Here is a 27,438-nt window from a genome sequence, read left to right on the forward strand (position 1 = left end):
GCCCCCTGGGAGCCATGAAGGTGCCACATGTTCCCCCCCCACTGACCCCCCTCACCCTTAGGTGACAGCGAAGCCCTTCCTGTACCCGCTGCCACTGGGGCCATGCCCCGAATGTGGCCACGACCCCAGACCTCCACCCCCCTTCACCACCCAGACCTAGGGGTGACCCCCCCTCAAGGACAACCTGGTGACAACGCTACCCTTCACTGGGGGGGGGGGACATGGACCCTTTGAGGCATCCGGATGCCTGGGTCCATGCCCCCCCCCCATGTCTGTGTCCGCCCCCCATCCCAAACCATCTCATTGGGTTCCTCTATTTATTATATTTAAAATGTAAAAGGATTCCTGGCTGCGCTGGGCTGGGGGGCTGGGGAGGCTCACGAGGCACAGGGAGACAAGGGGGGAAGTATAAGGGGGATTCTGCACCCTGTATTCACCCCCAGCTGTGGGGGCACCCTGTCCCCATCCCTGTGTCTCTCCCCATCCTGCCCCCAGTCCTGTCTCCATCCTAATCCCATTCCCCTCTCCATCCCCATCCCATCCCCATCCCATTCCCATCTCTATCCCCATCCCCATCTCTATTCCATCCCCATTCCCCTCCCATTCCCATCCCTATTCCAGTCCCCATCCCTTTCCCATTCCCAACTCCATCCCACCCCCTTCCTATCCCCATCCCTATCTCTATCCCATCCCACTCCTGTTCTCATCCCATCTCCATCTCCATGCTATCTTGTTCCCATCCCCACTCCTGTCTCCATCCCATTCCCATTCCATCCCTATCTCTACCCCCATCTGCACCTACATCCCATCCCATCCCATCCGATTCCTATTCCAGTCCCCATCCCATCCGATTCCTATTCCAGTCCCCATCCCATTCTCATCTCCACGCCATCCCACCCCATTTCTGTCCCCACCCTGACTCCATCCCCATCTCCATCCTTTTCCATCCCCATCCTATCTCCATCCCCACCCCTATTCTATCCTCATTCCCAGAGACAGGCAGAGGCCAGTGGGACATCAGGGTTTACTGAGCTGGGAGCAAACTCCCAGCCCAAAGCCATTCCCTAGGACAGGTGTCCCCACACCCGGTGTCCTCATGGCCGGTGTCCCCCTCACGCCGTGTGCCGGTCCTGGCGCCGCTTGATCTTCCTCTTGAGGAGCAGCAGGTCCAGGTAGAGCAGGCGGCCCAGGACAGCCGAAGCGCAGAGCAGCCCCCCGTGCACAGCCCCTGCCAGCCCGCAGGAGAACACGTCCTGCCCTGGGGACAGGCCACCGTGGGACACGGCCACCCCAGGGGGGGACCTGGCCACCACCAAGGAGGACATGGCCACTCTCAGGGGTAACAGAGTCACACCTTGGTCACCACCATGGTGCATCCAGACACCCCTCACTGCAGGGAGCCCCTGGGGACACCATCCACAGCCTGGAGCTGGTCACGGGGACAGCAAGACAGGGGGACGTGGGGACACTCCTTCCTCACCTGTCAGGTAGAGGTTCCTCACGGGGGTGTCGGCTCTCAGGGTGGCCATCACGGCGGGGCAGAAGCGGCCCAGGTCGTGCTCGGCGCCATACATCGCCCCGTGCGGGGCTGCCAGGTAGTGCTGGTTGGTGAGTGGTGATGCCGCCTCCACGAACTCCACCTGCCCGGGCACAGGGTGCTCGGGGCGTGCCGGGGGACACCGGGCATGGGGGGCATGGATAGACCCATCCCACCCCACAGCAGATCCCACCACAACAGGTCTGAGCCCATCCCGTGTGGAGGTGCTGGGGCTGTGGAGCCGCATCACAGGGCACCCTGTCCTCATTGGGCACCCCAAACCCACGGGCACCCCTTCCTGTTGGGCACATTCCCTTTGGGTATCCCAGCTCCAAAGGGTACCCTGTCATCACCAAGCACATCTCTGCAGGGCTGAGTGCTCCCACAGGGCACTCCATCCTGCCTGGGCACCCATCCCATAGGGCACTCATCCCACAGGGCATCTCATCCCACCTGAGCACCCAATCTTCACTCTGCACCCATACCCATGGGGCACCCCACCCCTGTGGGACACCTCAACCCGCCCCACAGACCACCCCATTTCCATGGGGCGTCCCACCCACACAGGACGCCCTATTCCCCACTGAGCGTGCCATTTCCACTGTGCATCTATCCCTGCAAGGCACCCAAACCCCATGGGGTGTCCCATCCACACAGGGCACCTTATTCCCCACTGGGCACCCCAACCCTGCAGGACACCCAGTCCCCACTGTGCACCCCATTTCCACTGTGTTTGCCCATCCCTGTGGGACACCCTAAATCTGAAGGGACACCCCAAATCTCAAGGGGCACCCCAAATCTTCAGGGGCACCCCAACCCCACGGGGCACCCCAACTCCACAGTACACCAGGATGCTGCATCCCTACACTCCCTCCCCTCCCTGGAAATCACTCTGTGCCCCTCATGCCCCCTCCCCTCTGGGCACCCCCAGGCGTGGCAGGGCTCCCCATGGGGTCACCTTGTCCCTCAGGTGTGGAAAGCGGAGCAGGGCCCTCTCCAGCAGCTGCTGGGCGATGGACATCTTGTACTGCTGGTAGTCGGGGCTGCGGTGCCTGGGGAGGCTCCCGGCCCACTCCTCAAACCACTCGTACCGTGCCATGGTCAGGATGGTCATGCACGACCGGCCTGGGAGGGGGACACAGCTGGTGACACCCCCTGTGCCACCACAGGACCACAATGGGGGTGCCAGCCAGGGACATGGCGACAGTGGTGGTGCCCACCTCAGGCTGGTGGCATTGAGGAGCCTCTGACCCCTCGAAGCTGAGCAGATCAGGGGTGCAGAGCTGGGAGTGGCCTGAGGGATCCCCAGTGCTGTTACCTGGGTGCCGCTGCTCGTAGGTGGGGTCCTTGGCAGCGGGGAAGGTGATGAACATCATGGCCAGGTTTTCAGGGACGTCGTCACGGCTCAGGGCAGCGTAGCGGGTCATCCTGCGGGCAGAGAGGGTTGTGGTGTACCCACTGTGCACCCCCTGTGCACCCACCCACCCACCATGTACCCACTGTGCACCCACCGTACACCCACCCACCGTGTGCACACCATGCACTCCCTGTGCACCCACCCACAGTGCAGGTCCCACACATCCCCCATGCACCCACCCCACTCACCACGCACAACCCTGCACCCACCCCACCCACTGTGCTCCCCCAGGCACCCCTCACGCACCCACCCTGTGTGTGCCCACCCACCTGCCATGCCCCCCCCGCCCCCATGCCCACCCCAGGGTGCCAGGACCCCTCACATAGTGTCCAGGTCGTTGTGGGGGTAGATCCAGAAGTTGGTGGGGGGCAGGCCCAGCTCAGCTGCGCTGCCCCGCAGCCCCACGAACACCAGGAAGGAGCCCATGCTCGGCCGCACCATGGCCAGGCGGGATTGGACACCTGCGGGGACACGGGGGTGACACCCCGACCCTGCCTGCACGAGGGACATGAGACTGCTGGGAACATGAAGGTTCTGGGGATGCCAGAGACACTGGGGGCATACGGACACAGGGATGCTGAGGACAACAGGGGTGCTAGGGACTCTGAGAACACTAGGAACATGGGGACGCAAGGATGCTGGGGACAGCAGGGGTGCTAAGGATGCTGGAGATGCTGAGGACACTGGTGATGCCAGGGACACCAAGGACACCAGGGATGCTGAGCAACCCTGGTGATACCGGTAATGCTGGGGACACTGGTGATGCTGGGGACATCAGGGACATGGAGATGCTGAGGACACCAGGCATACTGAAAACACATGGATACTGAGGACACTATGGGCACCAGGGACATGGAGATGTTGGAGACATGGGAACACAGGGATGCTGGGAACACTGGTGATGCTGGGGACACAGGGATGCTGCAGACACAGGGATCCTGGGAACACTGAGGGCACCAGGGACATGGGGACACAGGGTTATGTTACCGGGGTGGCTGCGGATCCGGGGGGGCAGCAGTTTGCCGAAGGTGTTGAAGATTCCAGCATCGGAGATGACAAGGGGCACGCGGATCTCCAGCTCCTCCTTGCTGGACCCCACCTGCACCGCCACCCCTGGGGGCCAGGGTGGGGGGTCAGGGGGCACCGGGCACTGCCACCCCGTCCCCATCACACACATGTGACGCCCCGGGGCGGGGCTGGGGGTCGGGCGCTCACCCAGGGCGGTGCCGGCGGGGCTGACGAGGACGCGCGTGACGGGGGCGCGCACCAGCACGGCCCCCCCCGCGCGCTCGATGACGGGCACGGCGTGGAAGGCGATCTCGCTGGCCCCCCCCCGCGGGTACCAGGCCCCCCGCTGGTAGTGGTGAACCATCAGCACGTTGACCAGGAAGCTGGAGTCCCGCGGGGCCGTTCCTTTGGAGGAGGTAAGGGGGAGGTGGGCACGGCTGGACCCTGCCCCAGTGCAGGGCAGCCCTCCCATATCATGACATGCTCTCCTCTGTCGTGATGTGACTCTCCTCATCACTATGTAGCCCTCCCCTGTCATGATACAACCCTCCACTATTGCGACATAGCCTCCTCTGTTGTGATATGCCCTTCCCTATCATGACAAAGTTCTTCTCATCACAATACAGCCCTCCTCTATCATGATATAGCCCTCCCCTATCAAGACATTGCCTCCCCTATCGTGACACAGCCCTTCCCATCATGATACAGCCCTTCCCTATCATGACAAGGCCCTCCTCACCACAATATATCCATCCCTCCCCTATCACAACACAGCCCTCCCCTAGCAAAACGTGGCCCTCCCATATCACGATGGAGCATGCCCCTATCACGATGGTGCCCTCCCCTATCATGACACAGCCCTCCCCTATATAACACTACTGTTGTTCTCCACGACGGTGCTCTCCCTATCACGACAGACCCCTCTCTATCGCGACAGCTCCTGACCATAGAAGAGGTAGCCGAGCAGGGCACGCAGGTCGGGGTCAGAGGTGAGCTGGGCCACAGCCTGGCTGTGGCTGGTGGTGGCCAGGCGGAACACAGGGGACAGAAGGGACAGGAGGCCAGAGCGGAGCAGGAGGGTGGTCACCCAGCGTGGGACCAGCTTCAGCACGGCCAGCAGTGCCACATGCCGCGAGGCCACCTGGGGGACATTGTGCCATGTCACTGTCACCACTGCCACCACCCCACCCTGCCACCACCACCAGTGTGGGGCCAGCTTCAGCACGGCCAGCAGTGCCACGTGCCGCGAGGCCACCTGTGGGACATCAACCTGTGTCACCACTGCTAGTGCGGGGTCAGCTTCGGCATGGCCAGCAGTGCCACGTGCCACCTGGGGGACTTTCTGCCACTTCACTGTCACCACTGACACCACACCACTCTGCCACCACCACGAGCATAGGATCAGCTTCAGCGCGGCCAGCAGTGCCACGTGCTGCCAGATCACCTGTGTGACACTGACCTGTGTCACCACTGACATCATCCCAAATCACCACTGCCACTGTAAGACCAGATTTGGCACCGTCAGCAGTGGTACATGCCCAAGGCCACGTGTGGGACACCAAGCTAGGCCACTGTCACCACCAACACCTCCTTGCCTGGCCACCGTGTCATCAGAACTGTCACTGCCATGACCCCATGAGCACCACCTGTGGCTCAGCACCCACACCCACCATGCCTAACGCCCGTGTTCTCACTATGCCCAGGACTTCCCTCCACCATGCCCAGCACCTGTGTCTCCAGCATGCCCACGACTTGTGTCCCCTCCACACCCATCACTTTTGTCCCCTCTGCACCCACCACCCATGTCCCCTCCATACCAACCACTCTTGTACCCATCATTCCCAACACTTCTGTCCCCTCCACACCCATTACCAGTGTCCCCACCATTCCCATTGCCCCTTCCCCACCATCACCCATGTCCCCACAGAACCTACCAGTGCCACCACCACACCCACCCCCCTATTCCAGGTTGATCATTCCCAGCCAGAGCGACCCCACCACCCCTCCCTGACCCTGTGGTCACCTCCCCATGGGGGTGGTGTGTCCCCACCTTGGAAATCTTCATGAACTCCCTGATGGCCGCCTTCTCCGCAGGGAACTGCTCCTCCAGCGCGGTGACAAAGGCCACCTTGCCGGCGCGCAGCTGGTAGCGCCGGGGTCCCAGGGTCACCTCGTCGTAGGGGTCGGGCAGGCGCTGCCAGCAGAGCTGCCCGTCCGTCAGCTGGTCCAGTGCCACACGCAGGAGGCTGCCCTCGTGCAGCTGCCCCACGTAGTGGATGCCTGCAGGACAGGGACAGGGGACATGGCAGGGGGACACCGGGGGGGTCACATGGACATGTGATGGGAGCACCCGGGGGGCAATGGGGGAGAAAAGGGCTTGGCTTTCACCTGTTGTGGGTCACACTGAGGGGAGGGGGTGGGATGGGCTGCTGGCACAGACACAGCATGGACAAGGCATGTGCATGGCACAGGCACAGAAAGCACATGGCATGTACACAGAGCACATATGACACGCCCATGGCATGGGCATGGCATGGACAAGACATGAACATGGCATGGTCACAGCATGGACACGGCATGGACATGGCACACAGATGCCATCAACACAGCACACATGCACAGCACACACTGTGCACGCACACACTACGTGCCAACAGCACGTGTGTTGTATGCAGACAGTGCACACATAGACTGCACACAGCCCTGCACACAGCCCTGCGCACTCAGGCACACACACAGGCGCTGTGGGGGCAGCAGCGGTGCCAGGGGATGCTGGGGGCTTGGGGAGTGTCAGGGGGTCTTGGAGGTCCTTACCGACGTCAAACTCGATGCCGTGCTGCTGGAAGGTGTGGCAGCACCCGCCGGCCTTGTCATGCTGCTCCAGCACCAGCACCCGCCGGCCCGCCTTGGCCAGGGTGGCGGCCACTGCCAGCCCCCCCACGCCACTGCCGATGACCACGGCGTCCAGCTGCTCTGGCACCCGCTGGGGCCTGAACCCTGGGCACAGGTGTGGGATTAACCACTGCCCATGGCAACCACTGGGCACTTAACCCTGCACACAGGTGTGGGATTAACCACTGTCCACAGCCACCACTGGGCACTGAACCCTGCACACATGTGTAGGATTAACCACTGTCCACAGCCACCACTGGGCACTGAACCCTGCATACATGTGATTAACCACTGCCCATGGTCACCATGTCCAGCTGCTCCGGCACTCGCTGGGCACTGAACCCTGCATACATGTGTGGGATTAACCACTGCCCATGGCCACCACTGGGCACTGAACCGGGGCACACACGTGTGGGATTAATGACTATGTTCAGCCGCTCTGGCACCTGCTGGGTGCTGAACCCTGGGCACACACGTGTGATCAGCCCCTGCCCGTGATCACCACCAGACACCCTGAACCCTGTGCAGGCACAGTGCACCTGACAGTGTGCTCAGACCCCACAGTGACCCTGCAGTGCCCATGTCCAGCCACTCTGGCACCCACAGGACACCAAGCCCTGCACATGTGATCAACTACTGCCCATGGGAATCACATCCAGCCTCTTTGGCACCTACCGGGTGCTGAACCCTGGGCACAATCATATGATGAGCCCCTGCCTGTGGCCACCACTGGGCACTGAACCCTGTGCACACACACCTGCTCAGCCTCTGCCCACGATCCCCACTGGGCACTGAACCCTGTGCACATGATCAGCCCCTGCCAGTGGCCGTCCCTGGGCACCCTGTGCACACGCGTGTGCTCGGCCACGCTGTCACATGCAAGAGGCAACACGAGGGTACACAATAGGCAGCACGCCCAGCATTCCACAGGACAGATGGACACACGGACAGACAGATACCCGACGGACACTCAGCACTCACCCCGCTTCAGCACCCTGTCCCGGGCACGTTGGTCCGTCACCAGCGGCCGGGGGGGCTCCAGGGGTGGCCCAGCAAAGGGGTTGCCGGACGGGGCCAGCAGCTTGTGGGCCACCCGCCCCAGGGCCAGCACACCCAGGGCCACCAGCAGCAGCAGCGTGGGCCACATGGTTGTCACCACAGGCGGGATGGACAGGTACCGACACGGCAAGGACACACTACAGCCCCGCACGTTCAGCCCCGACACTTATAGACACAGCAGCTTACGGACAAAGGGGATTATGGACAGGCTTACAGACACCCCTGCTTAAAGACACTGGAGCTCATGGACACACCCCCTATGGAAATGGCATCTTATAGCCACAGCAACCTATGGCACCCTATGGTCACAGCTCCCTGTGGGACCCTCTGGTACCCTATGGTCACAGTTCCCTTGGCCATGGCATCCTATGGCTCCCTATGGGACACAATGGCACCCTCGGATGCCCCATGGCACCCTGTGGCACTCTGTGGCACCCCATGACAATGACACCCCATGGTACCCTGTGGCACCCCATGATGCCCTACGGCTCCTTATGTGACCCCGTGGCCATGGCACTCCATGTCAGTCTGTGGCGCCCTATGGTTCCTTATGTCACCCCATGGCACGTTATGGTTCCTTATGGCACCCAGTGGCTCCCCGTGGGAGGTGCACACACGTGTGCATGGAGCACAGGTGTGTGGGACACTGGTGTGTTGGGCACTGCACACACACACACGTGTGTGTGCACACAGGCAGCTGTGCACATGTGTGCACACCCACCCTTGTGCAAGGGAACACCCGCCCCACAAACACCTGTGAGAGTAACGGGTACACACACATGGGCTGACACGCACACACACGTCTGTGCAAACACACATGCACACACATACACAGGCTGACACACACACACACACACACACACACACATCTGTGCAAACACACACACACGTGCACCCATGCACACACTGACCCTGTGCAAACACACATGTGCACACACACATACAGTCACCCTGTGCACACACACACAGACATGTATGTGCACACACGAGCTGACACGTGCACACACATGACTGTCCAAACACACATGTGCACACACATGTCCGTACACACTTACCCTGTGCAAACACACATGGGGACACACACACATGTATGTGCAAACACACATGTGCACACACACATGTATGTGCACACACATGTGCACTCATGCACACACTCACTCCTGTGCAAACACACATGTGCACACATACATGTACACCCATGCATACACTCACTCCTGTGCAAACACACGCGCGCACACACACATCTATGCAAACACACACACACTTGCACAGCCACACACAATCCCCCACACTCCCCTTTCCCCTCCCCCTGTGCCTGCAGCTCTGCTGACCTCTCCCGGCAGCACCAAGGAAGGGCCCGTGTGTGCACCGTGACACACGCACACACGTGTGCGCACACACGTGTGCACACCCACGTATACCCTATGTAAACCCCATCCCCTCCCCTCATCCCCTCAACAATCTCCTCAAACCGAACACACCACACACCCACAGTCACCAAACCCCAAATATAACGTGTGCACACACATGTGCAAACACACATATGTGTACACACGTATGTGCACACTCACACACCCTCCAGCCCCAAACTGGTGCAAAATGGGGATTTCCAGATAAAAAACCATCACTATCAGGTGGGAGAGGGGCAGAGGTGACACATGTGACACAGGTGACACCGAGTGCCCCCCGGGGGTCTCCCAATGCCCCCCACATTCACCACGAGGGACGAACCCACCATTTTTCTCTCCTTTAATAAAATCCACAGCAAAGTACCAAAAAGGAGCAAGGGGGGGCCAGGGAGGGGCCAGGGGGGCGAGGTGTGGGACATGGGGCAGGAGGGACATGGGGACACACCCTGCACTACCCGTGTCCCTGTCCCTTGGGGTCACCCCATGTGTCACCATCCCCAGCCCAGACACCCTCAGTGAGCCCCGAGCCACAGCCCCCCATGGGGTTAATTACAGGGTTAATTAAGAGTTATTACAGGGAGGAACCCGAGCGGGGAGGGGGGAGGGAGGGGTTATTGCTACCTGGGGAGGGGGAGGAGGGCCACAAAGGACAGAGAGGGACCTCCCACCCCGGTAAAGGGAAAAGGGGGTCCCGCGGGGGGGTTGTGGCCTGGGGGGGTGGAGGGGTGGGCCAGGACACTTGGGGCCACAGCAGCTTCTAAGGCTCCAGCTGGGTGTGACCCTCCCACCCAAAACCCCACAGCTCCCCCAACCCCAATCCTGGGGGTCCCAATCTGGGACAGGGTGGGCTTCCTCATGGGGAAACTGAGGCAGGGGGCTCTGAAGAATGGGAGGGACCCCTGTCCTCCCCATGTCCCCCATCTGAGAAGTGGCACAACCCCCTGGGGTAATTTGGGGAGGGGGTGAGGTTTTGGCAGTGAATTAGCTGTGTGGGTGCTGGGCATGGTGGGGGGTGGCTGTGCCCCCCCATGTGGCCCCCAGTGGCTGATTCTGCCTCCCCCCCCCAAATCTGGGGCTGAGTAGGGGTGAGAGAAGGGTCAGGCTTGGGTTGGGGGGCTCTACAGAGAGCCACACACACACCCCCCCACGGTGCTGAGCACAAGCTCATCACACCAGTGGGTGAGGCACAACCCCCCTCCACCCCCCACAGCCCTCCTGGGTGGGCTGGGGGGGTTGAGGGGAGGGTTTTATGGCCTCCCCCGCGGGGTGGGGTGGTCACTAGTAGACCCAGGTGACAGGCACCCACTGGGGCTGGACACGCAGGTGGTCCATGGCCTCCCGGAGCCTCCCGAAGGTTCGCTCCAGGTCGTCGTTGATGAGGCTCAGGTCAAAGTAGTGCCCGTACCCGCGTTGGATCCGGCTGCTCTCCTCCACCGTCCGCTGGGCATCTGCCTCCTGCACCCCACAACTGCCTCAGGATCCCCACTGCCCCACAGGGATGGCAGAGGAGCACCCTCTGTCCTCCTCTTGCCCCAGCAACCCTGCCTCAGTTTCCCCGTTGCCCCCCAGTATTGCAGAGGAACACCCATCATCTGCCTTCAGCCCCCCAATCCTGCCTCAGTTTCCCCACTGCCCTCCAAGGTGGCAGGGGGGACACCCATCATGAGCTGTATGTTCTTCTTCTGCCCCCACAGCCCTGTCCCATCACTCCCCAGGATGGCAGGGTGACACCCACCATCCACTGCCCACCCACCTCCTGCACCCTAAACCCTGCTTCAGTTTCCCCAACAACACCCAAGGTGGCAGAAGGACACCAACCATGAGCTGTGTGTCCTCCTCCTGTCCCCCAAACCATGTCCTCAGTTTCCCCATCACCCCTCCATGCCCCCTGGGTAGAGGGAGGACACCCACCGTCCACCTCCTGCCCCCCAGACTCTGCCTCAGTTTCCCCATCACTCCTCTGTGACAGAGGGGGACACCCGCTATGAGCTGTGTCTCCTCTTTGTGCCCCCCAAACCCAGCCTCAGTTTTCCCACTGCCCCCTAGGGTGGCAGAGGGATGCCTGTTGTTCTCTGGGCATCTGCCTCCTGCACCCTAAACCTGCCTCAGTTTCCCCATCATCCCCAGGATGGCAGGGGGACACCCACCATCCGCTGCCCACCCACCTCCTGCCCCCACAGACCTGCCTCAGTTTCCCCAAGACCCTGTGTGCCCCCCTGGGGACAGAGAGGGACACCAACCATGAGCTGTGTGTCTTCCTCCTGCCCCCCAAACCCTGCCTTAATTTCCCCACTGCCCCCCAGGGATGGCAGAGGAACACCCACCATCCACCTTCAGCCCCTCAAACCCTACTTCAGTTTCCCCATTGCCCCCCAGGGTGGCAGGGGGACACTCACCATCTGCCTTCAGCCCCCCACAGCCCTGCCTCAGTTTTACCTTCCCTCAGTTTGCCCCCCAGACCCCCAGGACACCTACCGTGAGCTGTTTGGTGGCCACACCACTCTCCAGGGCCGCTCGGTTCATGGCCCGCAGGGTCTCAGGGCAGGGGGCTTCGATGAACACCACATATGGCACAAACTCAGCTGTTCTCAGCACCTTCACTGCCTGGGTGGGAGGAGACAGAGTCACCAAAATCCTGGGAAATAAACCCTCTAACCCAGTTTGTCAGGTTAGAGGGTTTATTCAACATTGAGGTACATGGGGATGGCTCCACAAAACCTGTACATCAGTTATTAAAACTTTTAAGTATTTATACATTTTAGCAAACAAAGGAATTAGTGTTCATCAGCTTATGCAGTTCTCTTCATTAATTATTATTCTATTTTCTATTGCTAATTGAATTCTCATTTCTCACGCTAATCAGTCCCCATTTTCAGTATTCTATTACTTTTTCCCAGGGAGGGAGAGTCTCTGGGAAATTATCTGTGTTTGTTTCTTCTTCACCTCTTGTTTCTGCATCTTTGTGGTTTATATAAATTCTGCATTTGATGTCAACATGAAATTTCTCTCCCAGCTCTAAGAGCACTGAGCCATGTCAGGCCCTAAACCTTCCATTTGTTCTTCGAACACACAGGCATCACCCAGAGCTTGCCCATCATCTGTTATCTATTCCACTAATTAAATCTCCCCTCAACAATTCCCCCCCCACGGCTGCACTTTGTTACTTGTTGGGTAACAACAGTCATTATCCCCCTCCCCTACCTGGGGGTTGACATCCAGGATGCACATCTTGCCAGCCTCCACCACGGCTCGGATGGAGTCGATCCTGGTTCCGTACAGGTTTCCCTCGTACTCGCCGTGCTCCAGGTACCTCCCAGCCTTGATGTCGGCCTCCATCTCCCCCCGGGACACGAAGCGATATCCCTGCCCATCTCGCTCGCTCTCCTTCGGCTTCCGAGATGTGTCTGCCGGCAGTGGGGACCCACCTGAGTGACACCCACCCACCTGGGGTCCCATCCCGGGGATGCTCACAGGGTGTGGGAATGATCGCAGGGGACAGGGATGCTCACAAGGGACAGGGATGGTTGCAGGGGACAGGGATGTCCCCAGGAGACAGGGATGCTGGTGGGGTCGGGACAGGGATGCCATCAGGGGACAAGGATGGTCATGGAGACAGGCATGGTTGCAGGAGACAGGGATGGTCATGGAGGACAGGGATGGTCACAAGAGACAGGGATACTGGAGTGGGACAGGAATGGTTACAGGGGACAGGGATGCTAGAGGTGGACAGAGATGATCACAAGGGACAGGGATGCTGGAGGGGGACAGAGATGGTTGCAGGGGAAGGGATGTTCACAAGGGACAGGGATGGTCACGGGGGAAGGGATGTTCACGAGGATGGTGATGCTCATGGGGACTGTGATGCTCATGGGAATGATGCTGCTGGCAGGGAACAGGATGCTCACAAGGGACAGGAATGGTCGCAGGGGACAGGGATGCCGGAGTGGACAGGAATGGTCCTGAGGGACAGGGATGTTCACAGGTACAGGGATGCTGGAGTGGGACAGGGATGCTCCCAAGGGACAGGGATGGTTGCAGGTGACATCGATGTTGGCAGGAGACAGGGATGGTCAAAGGGGACAGGGACGCTCACAGATGATAGGGATGCTCCCAAGGGACAGGGATGATCACGAGGATGGTGCTGCTCACAGGGGACAGCGATCTCACGGGAGTGATGCATGATGCTGCTGGCAGGGGACAGGGAGGCAGGTGAGGGGCGGTGATGCCGGTGGGCTCAGCGATGCTCATGGGGACAGCGCTGCCAGCGGGGACAAGGGCCACTCACAGGGGATGGTGGTGCCGTAACGCGCCTGGTCCGACATGATGAGCTTGTTCTTGAGGCTGCGCCGCCCCACGCCCTGCGCCCCGATCAGCACCAGCGTTTTCCGGCGGAACGGCGGCATCCGCGCCACCTCCTCGTAGATCAGCAGCTCATGCCGGTCAAACTCTGGGCAAGGGGCAGGGCTGGCACCCGTCCAGGGGGACACCCTGTCCCCAGGAGGTGCCACCACGAGCACAGCCCCGGGGCTGCTCCCCCCTTTCCCTGAGGGAACGCCATCAGACACTCACCGGCGTTCTTTGTTGTCAGGTACATCATCCTCTTCTTCCTTCTCCCGCTGAGACTGCCACACAGGGCCCCTGCGACGGCAAGGGGCCAGCTGAGCTGGGGACACTGACAGGGACAGTGCCGTGGCACAGGGAGAGTGCAAGGGGAGCTGGGACATGCCACAGGGGCAGTGCCATCGGGACATCACCCTAAGAACTGGGGACATCACCCTGGGAATTGGGGACTTCCTGCAGTGACAGTGCCATGGGGGCGTCACCCTGGGAACTGGGGACATCACCCACGAACTGGGGACTTGCCACAGGAACAGTGCCATGTGCCACGGAGACATCACCCTGAGAACTGGGGACCTGTCTGAAGGACAGTGCACAGGGACTTGACCCTGGGAACTGGGGACATCATCCTGTAAACTGGGGACATCGCCCCAGGAATTGGAGACATCACCTCGGGAACTGGGGACCTGCTGCAGTGATAGTGCCATTGGGACATCTCCCTGGGAACTGAAGACCTCACCCCAGGAATTGGGGACCTGCTGCAGTGGCAGTGCATGGGGACATCACCCCAGGAACCAGGGACCTGCCACAGAGGCAGTGCCATGGGGACATCACCCTGGCACGATGGGGACATTGCCACAGGGTTCAGGGGACCCACTGTGCTCCCCCTCCAGGATGTGCCCCCGTGTCCCCCACCCCCAGAGCCGTGTCCCCCCCGCCGAGGCTGGGCTGGGGTCCCCATACCCGACGTGGGGGCCACCTCCCCATCCCGCTTGACAAAAGCCTTGCGCTTCTCCTCCAGCAGCTGGCTGGGCACCAGGCCTGCACTGCCCCCCTCCACATGGCACGCCTGGGGGCACAGAGTCACATGTGGGGACCCCCTCAACCCCACAGGGACCCTCCTGAGCTACAGGGCCCCCCCCTCAGCCCCACAGGGAACCCTCTCAGCTACAGGGACTCACCATCCCCCAGGAACACTCCCCAGCTCCAGGGATTCCCCCAAGCTACACAGGGAACCTCCCGAGCTCCAGGGACACCCCCAGGCTCCAGGGACCCCCAGTTCCCAGAGACCTCTCAATCCCTACAGGGACATACACTCAACTCCAAGGACCTCCCCCATCTCCAGGGACCCCCCAAGACCCCCAGGGAACCCCTCCAACTCCAGGGTCTCCCCCAATATCCAGGGACCTACCCAGTTCCAGGAACCCCCTAAGGCCCACAGTTACTCCCTCCCAGTTCTAGGAATGCCCTGTTTCTTGGCACCCTCCCCAAATCCAGGGACACCTCCAAGCTCCCAGGAAACCCCTTTTTTCCCAGGGATGCCTCCCAGTTCCCAGGAACCCTTCCCAGCTCCAGGGACACTCCCAGCTTCACAAACCCCCCACCTTCCAGGGATCCTCCCAGGTACCCCTCAAGCCCACAGGGACCCCTTGATCTCCCATAGAACCCCTGACCCCCAACCCCCCCCCCACCTCCACAGACCCCGCTGCCAGGGGGAGCCCCAAATGGGGATCAAAGCACCACGACCCCCCCAGACCACCCCCCAGGGGGGCCCCCCTGACCTGCCACCAGTTGGGGTCATCCTGGTTGACGATCTGCAGCAGATCCCCGGCCATGAACTTGAGCCCAGCCTCCTTGCAGGGGATGAGGCTGTCGGTGGCCGGGTCGTAGTCGAAGTGGCACTTGACAAACACCTGGGGACCGTGGGGGTCAGCGGGGGGGACCCCGGGCCCCCACTCCGCTGTCCTGTGCCTCAGTTTCCCCAGCAGGGACACCCGTGTGCCCCCCTAGGTGCCCCCTGTGCCGCGGTGCCCCCCCCGTGCCCGGTGCAGCCAGGCCCGTGCGGCCCCTGCGCACATGCAGAGGGTCCCGGCCGCTGCTGCCGCGCCCCACAGGACCCCCACGGCGACCCCCAGGCACAGCCCCACGGCCACACACAGGCACACGCATGTGCCCAGCGCTGCCAGCGCCGCCCCCGCCAGGACACACATGTGTGTGCGGGGACGTGTGTGCGCACACACGCGTGTGCTGGCACACGGGATATGGCGCTGGCGGCGGAGGGGTGTCGCGAGGGTGGCCCAGGCGGGGACACGCGGTGCCAGGGGATGTGGTGTGGTGACAGGGTTGTTTTGTCTCCCTATGGAGACAGGGGGTGGCTGGCACGGGGCGGGGAGGGGGGGGCACGGGGTGGGCACCCTTTGCCACCCGGCACCCTGGGTGGGGACAGGGATGGGGAGAGGGCAGGGACAGGGCAGGGATGGGACAGGGACGGGGCAAGGGCAGGGATAGGGACAGGGATGGGGACAGGACGGGGATGGGGATAGGACAGGCACAGGGCAAGGACAGGGACTGGCCAGGGATGGGGGCAACAGGGACAGGACAAGCACGCGGACAGGGTAAGGACGGGGAGAAGGCAGGGATGGGGACAGAGCAGGGACAACCACAGCCTGGCGCCCACCAGTGCCAGACACAGAGGGCACGGTGGGGGACACGGGGGTCCCATCAGCCACAGAGAACGTTGGCACAGGGCATGGAGAGGGGGACGGGGGGAATGGGGCTCAGCGGGCACATGGGGAGATGAGGAACATGGCAAAGGAACAGGGGATGTGGGGCACGTAGGCACTGGGACACTGGCAGGGTAGCACAGGGACAACATGGGGATGGGGACACAGAGATAGGGGCCACAGGGCAGGGGGAGTTGTGGGCAGGGTGCTGAGTGCGGGATGCAGGGTGGGATGCAGGGGTGACACCTGCCAGGGTGGGATGCAGGGCGGGATGTGGGGCAGGATGTGGAGCAGGATGGTAGGGCACTACCTGGCAGGGCTGGATGCAGGGTTGGACACTGGGCAGGATGTAGGCGGGATGCAGGGATGGTACCAGACAGGGAAGGATGCGAGGTGGGATGCGAGGTGGGATGCAGTACCTGGTGGGGTAGGATGCAGGGCAGGATGTGGGGTGGGATGAAGGGTTGGATGCAGGGTCGGATGCGGGGTGGGATACAGGGTGGGACGCAGGGCAGGATGCAGGGGCAGTACCTGGCGGGGCGGGTGAGGCTCCTGGTAGCTGGGCAGGATCTTGAGGACGACACTGCCGCTGGCGTGGCGCAGGCTGTCCTGCAGTGCCCGCGGGTCGCTGCCCACCTCACGCCCGTTCACCTCACGGATCACGTCCCCCACGTGCAGCAGCCCCTGCTGCGCCACCATCCCCCCGTGCAGGATGCGGGCGATCACCAGCTCCCCCCGCTCCACCCGGAACGTCACCCCCTGACGGGCACAGCCCCACTCAGCCCCCAACAGGGACCCACCACAGCACCCTGTGACACCCACCCAGCACCCACCGGTCACCCCGGAAGGCACCCAACACTCTGAAATACCCCCAGCACCCCATAATGTCCACAGCACCCCATAATATCCCCAGCACCCCATAATGTCCACAGCACCCCATAATATCCCCAGCACTCCAAAATGTTCCCAGTCATCCCAGCAATGTCCTCAGCACCCCACAACACCTCCAAGAACCCCAAAATGTCCCCAAGCAGCCCAAAATGACCCTCAGTGCTCTGCAATGCCCCCAGCATCCCAGCAACGTCCCCAATACCCCACAATGTCCCCAGCACCCCAAAATGCCCCCAATATCCCCACACCCTGCATTGCCCCAACACCCCACAGCACCCCCCAGTACCCCAGCACCCCGTAGCACCCTCAGCACCCCAAAATGTCCCAGCACCCCCCAATGCCCCCAGGACTCCCCAGCCCCCTCAGCTGGGCTCACCAGGTTCTCCCCGGCTGCCTTGCGGATGCCCACCATGCGCACGGCGTCGGGGGGCACGGGCTGGGACCCCAGGGGGGGCTCTGGGCCAGGGCTGCTTGGGGGGGGGTCATAGCTCTTAGCAGCCACCGAGTCGTGGGTCTCCAGCAGCGACTGAGACACACAGGAGAGGGGTCACAGCTGTGTCCCACACACCTGGCACACGTGTCACACACCCCAGCACACACATGTCACACACCCCCGGCACAGGAGGGGGTCACACCTGTGTCACACCCCCCAGCACTTAGAGTGTCCCACACCCCTGGCACAGGAGGGGTCCCACGTGTGTCCCACACACCTGACACATGTATGTGTCACACACATATGTGTCACACCCCCGGGCACACACGTGTCACACCCCCAGCACTCAGAGCGTTCCACACCTCTGGTACAGGAGGGGGGGTCACACCTGTGTACTACACACCTGGTGCACGTGTTGTCACACTCCCCCAGCACACACACGTGTCACACAGGACAGGAGGGGGATCTAGCACAGGAGGGGAATCCCACCTGTGTCACATCCCCAGCACACACTTGTCCCACACCCCCCAGCACAGAAGTGTCCCACGCGTGTCCCGCGCACCTGGAAGTGCGGTTCCCGCAGGATCCGGGCCAGCTCGGCAGCCGCCCCCTGCCCGTCGGGCCGCGCCAGCCGCCCGATGTCCCGCAGGATCTCCTGCACCAGCGCCAGGTTGTCCCCGCGAACCGCCTCCAGCTTCCGCTCCTCCAGCCGCTCGTGCGCCTGGGGGGCACCGCGGGGAGAACCCCGGAGGTGGCAGGGGGGTTAGGGAACGCCCAGGGGGTTAGGGACTCCCAGGGGATCAGGGAGGTTGGGAAATCTCGGAGGGGTTAGGGAGTCCCAGGGGCTTGGGGGATTAGGGACCCCCAGAGTCTCAGGAGCTTACGGAACACCAGGGGAAATTTTAGAGACCCTCGAGAGGGCACAGGGTCTTCTACGGGTGGACAGGGTGTTAGGGACCCCCCGGAGCAGGGAGGATTAGGGACCCTTGGAGGGCACAGGATGTTTAGGGACCCCCGGGGGGAACACAGTCCCCCTGGGGTCGGGAGGTTAGGGACCCCCCCCCCCGGGAGACAGGAACCCCCGGGAGGGGACAGGGTGTTAGGGATCCCTGGGAGGGGTTAGGGATTCCTGGGACAGAGGGGATTAGGGATTCCTTGGGGGAAGGATGGATTAGGGACACCTGGAAGGGCCAAGAGGTTTAGGAACCCCCGGGGGAGTTGGGGACCAGAGGGATTAGGGACCCCCGGGGGGGCTGGAGCGGGGGCCAGGGGGGTTCAGGACCCTCAGGGATTGGAGGTCCCTGGGGGGGGGGTAGGGACACAGGGACCCCTGGGGAGTTGGGGACCCCCAGGGCCAGGGGAGTTTGTGACACGAGGCAAGAACAGGGGGTTAGGGACTCCCGGGGCCTTGGGGGGGGGGATTAGACACACACATGTAAGGGCACATCCCTGCAGGCACACACACATGCAAGCACAAATCTACACGTATGGACACGCATGCACAGATGTGGACTTGCACACGCATGTGCAAACACGCATGGACACCTCCCTCTGTGCACACACATGTACAAGCACACGTACATGTGCACATGTACACATATGTGTAAACAAGCACACCTTCCTGCAGCCACACATGTGTAAGTGCTCCCACACGCATGTACAAGCACACGTACATGTGCACATGTACACATGTGTGCGCAAACACACAGACAGCTCCCTGCACACACACACTTGTGAGCACACATCCAGTTATGCACACATATGTGCAAGTGCCCACCCATGTGCAAGTGCTCACCCACATGCATGTACAAGCACACATACCTGTGCAGGTGTACGCACACACATATGAGCACACACCTACATATGCACACACATGTGCAAGCACAGATCCATGCATGCACACACGTGCGAGTGCACACGCATGCATGCACACACATGTGCAAGGATCCATCCACATGCATGTGCAAGCACAAATACGTGTGGAGGTGTACCCATGCGTGTGCAAACATGCACAGACCCCTTCCTGATGCACGCACACATCCATCCGCACACATGTACAAGCACACATACATGTGCATGTGTACACACACATGTGCAAGTATGCACAGATACCTCCCCGCATGCACACACACACATACCAGCACACACCTCTGCTGCTTGCACGCGTGGACATGCCGACACACACATGCACACACATGTGGATCACCCCACACACAGCCTGGGGGTCCCGGGGCAAGGCACGGTGCCCCCCGTGCCGCGGTACCTTGGCCAGGGAGCGGACGATGGGGCTCTCCATGATGCCCCGCAGGAAGATGAGGTCAAGGTCGGCCACCCCCGGGGATCCCGGGAGCCCCATCAGGTTGTCCAGGACCTGCTGCATGGCTGGGGGGGGCAGACGGGGGACGTACGGAGTGGGGGACATCCACGGGGACACGGTGGGGACACGGGGGACACACATGGGGGGACACGGAGAGGAGGGAGAGAGCAGCAACGTGGGTAAAAGTCAAGTGCAGTCGGGGATGCTCGTTCGCCCACCCCCCCATTCCTGTCCCGCTCGCCCCAGGCCCCCTCCCCATTGTGGGCACCGTGCGAGGGTCGTATGGGAGCAGGGAAATCCCCCTTCCTCGTCCAGCAGGAGGGACAAACGGATGAGCCCCCCAAAGTAAAACGCCTCCCAGAGGGGAATGCAATTGGGGAGGGGAGAGGGGGAGCTTGATGCAGTTGGGGCGTTGATGCAATTGGGTGGCAATGGAATGAGGGGTTGCGACGGGGGGTGATGCAGCTGGGGGTACGACGGAATGGGAAGGGGGGTTGCGATGGGGGGGTGCGCATCCGGGGCCGCGGGGGCGGGAGCGGCTGCGCGGCTGCGCTGCAATGGCGGGGGACGATCGCGAAGCAACCGGGGGGGCGGTGGGGGGCTCATCCATCAGCCCCCCCACACCTCTGGGGGGGCCACTCGAGAAACCCCCCGCCATCCCCATCTCCCTGCACCCACCTCATCCCCCACCCCATCCCAACCGCCCCATCCCCACGCCACCCCGCCCGAATGGCATCACCACCCCGCGTGGCATCACCTCCCGCTCTCCCCAGCCCCCTCCCGTACCTGGGGGTCCCGGGGGGTCGCGGGCGGGGGCCGAGGTGGGCGGCGGGGACCCTCGGCCGGGGCGGCTCATGGCTGCGGGGCCGGGCTCCCCCGCCCCAGATCCGGGTACCGCCGCCCCCCCCCCCGCAACTCCCCGGCCCCGCGTGGGGCCCCCACCCGCGCCGGCCCCGCTCCCCTTCCCACATCCTCGTCGCCTTGCACACGCGTGTGCACTGAGCACGGTCCGGCCGCCTTTTGCGCACCCGGCGGCGTGGGCGCGGGCGTGCGCTCACACGCGCGGGCACGGCTCGTGCACGCGCACCTCACGCGTGTGCACCCACGCGTGCAAACGCCCCCTGTGCGCGCTCACACGCCCGTGCGGGCCCCCGCTGCGCGCTCGTTCAGCGCACACGCGTGTGCGCGCACTCGCGCTGACACGCGCACCCCACCGTGCACGCCCACGCGCGCCCCCACGCGCGCTCACGCTCGCGTGCAAACTCCGCGTGGGCCCCCCGTGCTTCCCCCTGCCCGTGCGCAACCTCCCCCGTACCCGCTCACCCGTCCTTGCACACCCGAGTGTCTTGCACACCCGCTCACGCGTGGGAGCCCCCCCGCAGCGTCCCCCGCGGCGTGGGGAGGGGGGACAGCGGGGGCTCGGCCCCTTTAACGGGGCGGGGAGTGGGGGTGGGGAGGTGGGAGCGCGGATTTAAAGGGGCCGCACCGCGCTCGTGTGCACACTCACCTGCACACTCACCCGCACACGCACCCGCACACGCAACCACGCACACGCAGGAGCCCACTCGCGCAGAGCCCATCCCCCTCCCGCAGTGCCAACCCCTGCAGGAGTGACCCCCACGCTCTTGCACAATCGCCCAAGCCTGGGCGTGCCCCGTGCACACGCGTGTGCCCATCCTGTGCCCCACAGCACACGCACCCTGTGGTCCCAGCACGGCCCCCCCACCCGCAGCTGCCCCTGCACACGTGCACGGGGGCGTGTTATTGCACACACGTGTGCCCCCGTGTGTGCGTGTGCAAGCGCCGGGTGGGGCACACTTACCCGTGACCGAGGCGGGGATGGCCGCCGGCATCGCGGCGGAGCTGCGGGCGCGGCGGGACACGAGTGACTGGCACCGACGGGACGGGGACGGGCAGAGGGACGGCCGCGGAGGCGTGTCCCCAGTGCCAGCACCCCCAATGTCCACAGTGTCCCCAGCACAGTCAGCATCCCAACACGTCCAGCGTCTCCAGGCCCAGTGTCCCACATCCCCAGCACCCCCAGTGCCACCAGCATCCTCTTTGTCCCCAGCATCCCCAGCACCCACAATGTCCCCAGTGTTCCCAGCGATCCCAGTGCCAGTGCCCCAATGTCTTCAGTGTTCCCAGCATCCCCAGCGTCCCCAGCACTCACAGTGTCCCAGGCACACCCAGCCCCTCCCAGTCTCCCCTCAGTGTCCCCCAGCAGGCAGAGGCAGGACAGGCGGTGGCTGCAGGGGGGTTTATTGCTGGGGGGTCTGTCCCGACCCTGCGGGGTCAGCTCTGGGGGGCCGATGGTGCGGTGGAGGGGCAGGGGCCGCACTCCCCGGGCTCCTCTTCACCCGCTCGGCCCCAGCAGTGTTCCTGCAATGAGAGGGGGGTCAGCACCCTGAGACCCTGGGGGGCCCCTCAGCCCTATGTCCCCCGCCCTGCAAGGCCCCCCCGGATCCCCCCAGCCCCATGTCTCCCAACTCAACACCCTGCAAGGACCCCCATATCACCCTTGTCCTGTGTTCCCCAAGGGCCCCCTCGATGTCCCTGGATCCATGTCCCCTATCCTGCAGGCCCCCCAAAAGATCCCCCTGGCCCCGTGTCCCCCACCTCGCCCACACCGCAGAGACCCCCTGAATCCCCCCAGCCCTGTGCCCCCCACCCCAGGGTTCTTCCTTCTACCCCCAGGATGACACCCATTGGGGAAACTGAGGCACGGGTGGCACTGGGGGAGGGTCCCCCCACCCCGCTGCCCCTCTGTCCCCCCTTACCTGGGGACTCAGCACCCCGCAGCACCAAAGGGCTCCTCGCCCAGGACGCGCCCGCCCGCCCGCTTCCCATACCTGGAACGGGGGGGGGGGCACGTTACAGGGGCAGCGGGGGGGGCACGCCGTGATGGGGGGGGCACTATGGGGAGCGTGTCGCAATAGGGACTGTGTCGTGACAGGGACTGTGTCATGATGGGGAGTGTGTTGTGACGGGGAGGGAGTCACGACGGGGAGGGAGCACGTTGTGATGAGGAGCTTTGGCACGATGGGGAGCGTGTTGTGATGGGGAGTGTGTGGCAACGGGGAGTGTGTCACATAGGGAGCGTGTCATGACGGGGATAGTGTCGCAGCGGGGAGCCTGTTGCAATGGGTAGCACACCGTGTTGCAATGGCGAGTGTGTCGCAGAGGGAAGTGTGTCACGACGGGGAACGTGTCACGACACAAAGCGCGTCCCAGCAGGGAGGGTGTTGCGACTGGGAGCGTATCGCGACAGGCGGGCCCTGCTCACCGGGGGCGTGTCACGACGTTCAGATACTGCTGCAGATCATTGTAGAAGCGCAGCAGGTCCTCGACGGGCGCGTCGTCGCCGGGGTAGGTGGGCTGGGCCGGGGCCGCGCGGGGCCGCAGCGGCAGCAGCGCCAGCGCACAGGCCACCAGCAGCAACGGCGGCCAGCGGGGAGACATGGCTGGGGACAGGGCAGCTGTGAGCACACGTGTGTGCACGGCACACGGATCACACAACACTGTGAACACAGCACTGTGTGTCACACACGTGTGTGCACAGCACGTGGCATGCACATATGTGCAAACACAGCATTGTGTGCTCAGCACACAGCACACACGTGGCTGTGGACAGCACTGTGTGCTTGCACACACACGTGGACAGTGCACAGCACACACACACACGAGCACGTCACCTGGCTGCACACACATGCACACAGACACACACATGCACATGTGTGTGTGCGCCAGCCAGCTGCACACATACGGGCACAGCACTGGCTGCACACACATGCACACACACATGTACACACGCATGCACACACACATGCACACCACCCAGCTGCACGCATACGGGCACAGCACTGGCTGCACACACATGCACACACACATGCACACACACATGCACACACACATGCACACCACCCAGCTGCACACATACACGCGTATACACTTGTGCACACTTCCTGGCTGCACACACATGCACATGCACATATCAGAGCATGCACCGCCCTTGCACACTCACACACGCCCATCTCTGCTCCATGCACCCACACAGACCACCCCTCCTGCATCACACAGGTCAGGGCATGCCTGCCTCAGCGTGCACACGCACACACCTGCACACTTCATGTACTCACTCACATGTGCATACATGTGTGAACACTCAAGCACATACACACGTGCGCACACACACACATGTGCACGCACACACACACGCACACACTCCCACATAAACACACCTGCAGACTCCCATGCCCACCCCGTGTCCCACCCCCACACACTCACCCCCACTCCTGGCCTTGCACAAGGGCGTGCACACCCGTTTCACACCTCCACACGTTCCAGCCCCTTACACACCCTACTGATCACACACCCACCCGCTGCTCACGTCTGCACCCCCACCTTCCCACAGCCCTCCGGCCCCACTCACCTGCTTCCACGGGTGGGGACACAGGGACACAGCGGGACAAGGGGACACGGCGGGATGAGGGGACGCACCTGACACCCTGGTTCCTCGCTGCCACTGCTGCCACTGCCGTGCAGGTCCTTATATCCCCCTGTCCCCCCTGATGTCACCCTGCCACGCAGTACCTGTGGCCAGGTGCCCATTTGGCTGGGGGGGACAGGGGCCATCGTGGGGGGTGACAGGGACAGGTGGCCCCTGCACAACACTGGTTAATGTTTGACCCTGGGCTGGGGGGGCTTCTGTGGGGGGGACAGGATATGGACATGGGTTTCCGGCATCAGGGATGGACAGAGGGACAGTTGTGGGGACAGAGGGATTTAGGAGGGGACAGCCAGGGCGTCTGGTGGGGTACAAGGGTGGGAGGTAGTGGGAGGGGTGGAGAGATGGATGGGGAGTGGGACAGGGAGACATTGGAGGGACAGACAGATGGACAGGGGGGTGGGAGGGCCAAGGGGGTGAGGTGGGCAATGCTGGGGTGAGGGATGGGATAGAAAGACAGAGGGATAGAGGCATAGGGGTGGGGGAGACACAACCACCCCCCACTGAGGCCATGTCTGAGGACGTGGCTGTCCCCCTGCTCCCACCATGGCTGGGTGGGGGGTCAGAGGGACGGGGAAACCCCACCCCCAGCACAGCCCCGATGGCCACAGTCCCTGTGCAGGGGGACCCCACGATGGGTGTCAGCACCCACTGCCCATGCACCCCACACCCAGTGCACCCCAGTACCCCCATACACCCCAGCACCACTACCAGTACACCCCAACACCCAGTGCACCCCACACCCAGTACACCCCACACCCAGTTCCTCCTACAGCCAGTGCACCTCTGCACCCACTGCTGGTGCACCCTACACCCAGCGCACCCCACACCCAGCGCACTCCACACCCAGCACACCCCAGGACCCAGTGCACCCCAGGACCCAGTGCACCTCATACCCAGCACACCCCACACCCAGCACACCCCATACCTCCACCCCAGCACCCACCACTAGTGTCCCCCTGTGGCCCATGAGCTCCAGCATCATCACAGCCCTCCCAGCACACCCCCACATCCAGAACACCCCCCACCTTTTGCAGCCCCACACTCGGCCTCAGGGGACCCAGTTTCCCCATGCACCCCAACACCATCGACAGTGTATCCCCCAGAACTGCCCCCACCTTACCCCACACCCAGTGCACCCCAGTATCCAACCCCAGTGTGCCCCAGTGTACCCCACTTCCACCTCTCCCTCCCCACCCCTCTCCCACAAGCCCCCACCCCTCACCCCCTTCCACTCCTCCATTCACTTCCCCGTTTCAACCCTCCCACCCCCCATCTCTACCCACCCCTCCACCCCCCGTCCCTGCACCCAAGGATGTCCTGTCCCTTGTTCCTTCCACCTGGCCTCAGTTCCTCCATCCCCCCTGCGCCCCTCCATCCTTCCTGCATCCTCCCTGCACCCCTCCATCCCCCCTGCACCCCTCCATTCCTCCTGCACCCCTCCATATCTCCTGCATCCTCCCTGCACCCGTCCATATCCCCTGCACCCTTCAATTCCTCCCGCTTCCCTCCTATACCCCTCTACCCCTCCAGCCCTCCCTCTGCCCTCCATCCTCCCCTGCACCCCTCCAGCCCTACTGCATCCCCCCCCAGCATCCCTCCATCCTTCCCTGCACCCCTGAATCCCTCGTGCATCCCCCCCTTCATCCTTCCTGCACACCTTCCATCCCACCTGTGCCCCTCCATCCCCTCCCCTCTCCATCCCCTCTTCACTCCCCTCCTCCCCTTCATCCCACTTGCACCCCTACATCCCTCCTGCACTCCTCCATTCCCTCTGCATCCTCCCTGCATCCCTTTATCCTCCCCTGCACCTCTCCATCTCCCTTGTACCCCTGTATTCCCCTGGCGCCCCCCCACACACACAGCGCAAACCCGGCAGTGCCCACGATCGTGTCTTTATTGCCGCTGCGGGGACGTGCAGGGACCACGCGGGACCCCCCCCGACAGCGGTGGGGAGGGGATGGGGTCGGGGCCCCCCCCGACAGCGGGACGCCCCCGGGCCGGGATCTGGGGGTTCCCGACCCTCCAGAGGGGGGTCCCGCACTGGCCCTGGGTCCCCTGGGGAGACGTGGAGAGATGGTGAGGGTTTGGGGGACAGAGGGACTGGAGGGGGGTGCCGTCACCATGCGGAGTCGTCGTCGTATCTGCCGGGAAGAGCTGATGTGAGAAAAGAGGGAACGAGACCCCCAAATCCCCCTGGGACCCCAAACAACCCCGGGACCCCCACCCCGGGGTGTGGGGGCCGGTGCAACCCTTTGTCCCTGTGCGCGGGTCGGTGGGGACAGGGACGGGGAGACTCACCTTGACCTGTCACTGCCGGCCCCCAGGAGCAGTTCCGTCACCGCGGCGTCGGGGCTGGCGCGTTTGCCGTACCTGCGGGACACGGGGCACACGCGTGTGCAACGGGGACCCCACGGGGGTGTGCACGAGTGTGCAAAGGAGGAACCGCCGGAGCCCCTGGGGGCGCACAAGGACGGGCACGGGCGTGAAAATGGAGACTCGCGCGTGCAAAGGGGCTCGCACGAGCACCGCGGGGTTCGCCCACACGCGTTCAGGGTCACTCGCGCTCACCTCTGCCGCGTGACCAGGTTGATGTAGTGGCGAAGGGCCGAGAAGTACCGGGCCATCTCCTCGGGGGACGCGTCGTCCCCGGGGCTCTCGGGCTTGGCGGGGTACGCGGCCGCCAGCGCGGCCAAGCACAGCAGGGCGCAGAGCGACACGGCCACCAGCGCGTGCCACGGCCGCGGGGATAGCACCATCTGCGGGGACACGGGAGCGAGGGGCGGCTGCGGCTTCGTGTGGGTCACCTCCATCGCCCCCACGTACCCTGTCACCTTGGGGTACCCCTGTCACTGCCAGGTATCCTCTATAGGTCACCTCCATCACCCTCAGCTATCCCCATCACCT

The 27,438-nt window shown here is 63.1% G+C and overlaps 4 protein-coding genes across 7 annotated transcripts; all 4 read right to left on the reverse strand.

Annotated features, from left to right (window-relative positions):
* Positions 1 to 937: 937 nt before the first annotated feature.
* Positions 938 to 8,001, reverse strand: LOC116798569 (all-trans-retinol 13,14-reductase-like). The gene is made up of 11 exons (XM_032711070.1): positions 7,836 to 8,001; positions 6,777 to 7,007; positions 6,013 to 6,242; positions 4,908 to 5,103; positions 4,170 to 4,367; positions 3,942 to 4,067; positions 3,277 to 3,415; positions 2,856 to 2,965; positions 2,496 to 2,662; positions 1,481 to 1,640; positions 938 to 1,258 (listed from the first exon to the last, which is right to left on the reverse strand). Exons 1-11 carry the CDS (start codon positions 7,999 to 8,001, stop codon positions 1,113 to 1,115), a joined length of 1,869 nt encoding a protein of 622 aa, XP_032566961.1. The 3' UTR covers positions 938 to 1,112.
* A 1,646-nt stretch (positions 8,002 to 9,647) lies between these two features.
* Positions 9,648 to 21,902, reverse strand: MPP2 (membrane palmitoylated protein 2). Of its 4 annotated transcripts, none has more exons than XM_032711523.1 (12): positions 21,847 to 21,902; positions 19,971 to 20,089; positions 18,270 to 18,428; positions 17,651 to 17,800; positions 16,915 to 17,142; positions 15,442 to 15,573; positions 14,624 to 14,729; positions 13,892 to 13,960; positions 13,608 to 13,769; positions 12,524 to 12,726; positions 11,798 to 11,926; positions 9,648 to 10,777 (listed from the first exon to the last, which is right to left on the reverse strand). In XM_032711523.1, the coding sequence occupies exons 1-12, from the start codon at positions 21,875 to 21,877 to the stop codon at positions 10,601 to 10,603; spliced, it is 1,665 nt and encodes a 554-aa protein (XP_032567414.1). In that variant the 5' UTR covers positions 21,878 to 21,902; the 3' UTR covers positions 9,648 to 10,600. The 4 variants fall into 4 exon arrangements, with proteins under 4 accessions (XP_032567414.1, XP_032567415.1, XP_032567418.1 ...); XM_032711524.1 differs by lacking the exon at positions 21,847 to 21,902 and adding an exon at positions 21,348 to 21,460; XM_032711527.1 differs by lacking the exon at positions 21,847 to 21,902 and adding an exon at positions 21,340 to 21,456 and having other exon boundaries at positions 10,601 to 10,777.
* A 401-nt stretch (positions 21,903 to 22,303) lies between these two features.
* Positions 22,304 to 23,486, reverse strand: LOC116798874 (pancreatic hormone-like). Its single transcript, XM_032711558.1, has 3 exons — positions 23,311 to 23,486; positions 22,805 to 22,876; positions 22,304 to 22,406 (listed from the first exon to the last, which is right to left on the reverse strand). Exons 1-2 carry the CDS (start codon positions 23,484 to 23,486, stop codon positions 22,813 to 22,815), a joined length of 240 nt encoding a protein of 79 aa, XP_032567449.1. The 3' UTR covers positions 22,304 to 22,406; positions 22,805 to 22,812.
* Positions 23,487 to 26,612: 3,126 nt separating this feature from the next.
* On the reverse strand, positions 26,613 to 27,438 carry LOC116798759 (pro-neuropeptide Y-like). Its single transcript, XM_032711370.1, has 3 exons — positions 27,103 to 27,438; positions 26,833 to 26,904; positions 26,613 to 26,675 (listed from the first exon to the last, which is right to left on the reverse strand). Exons 1-3 carry the CDS (start codon positions 27,342 to 27,344, stop codon positions 26,651 to 26,653), a joined length of 339 nt encoding a protein of 112 aa, XP_032567261.1. The 5' UTR covers positions 27,345 to 27,438; the 3' UTR covers positions 26,613 to 26,650.

This window comes from Chiroxiphia lanceolata, chromosome 26 (genome assembly GCF_009829145.1).
Source record: "Chiroxiphia lanceolata isolate bChiLan1 chromosome 26, bChiLan1.pri, whole genome shotgun sequence".
Classification (NCBI taxonomy): domain Eukaryota; kingdom Metazoa; phylum Chordata; class Aves; order Passeriformes; family Pipridae; genus Chiroxiphia; species Chiroxiphia lanceolata.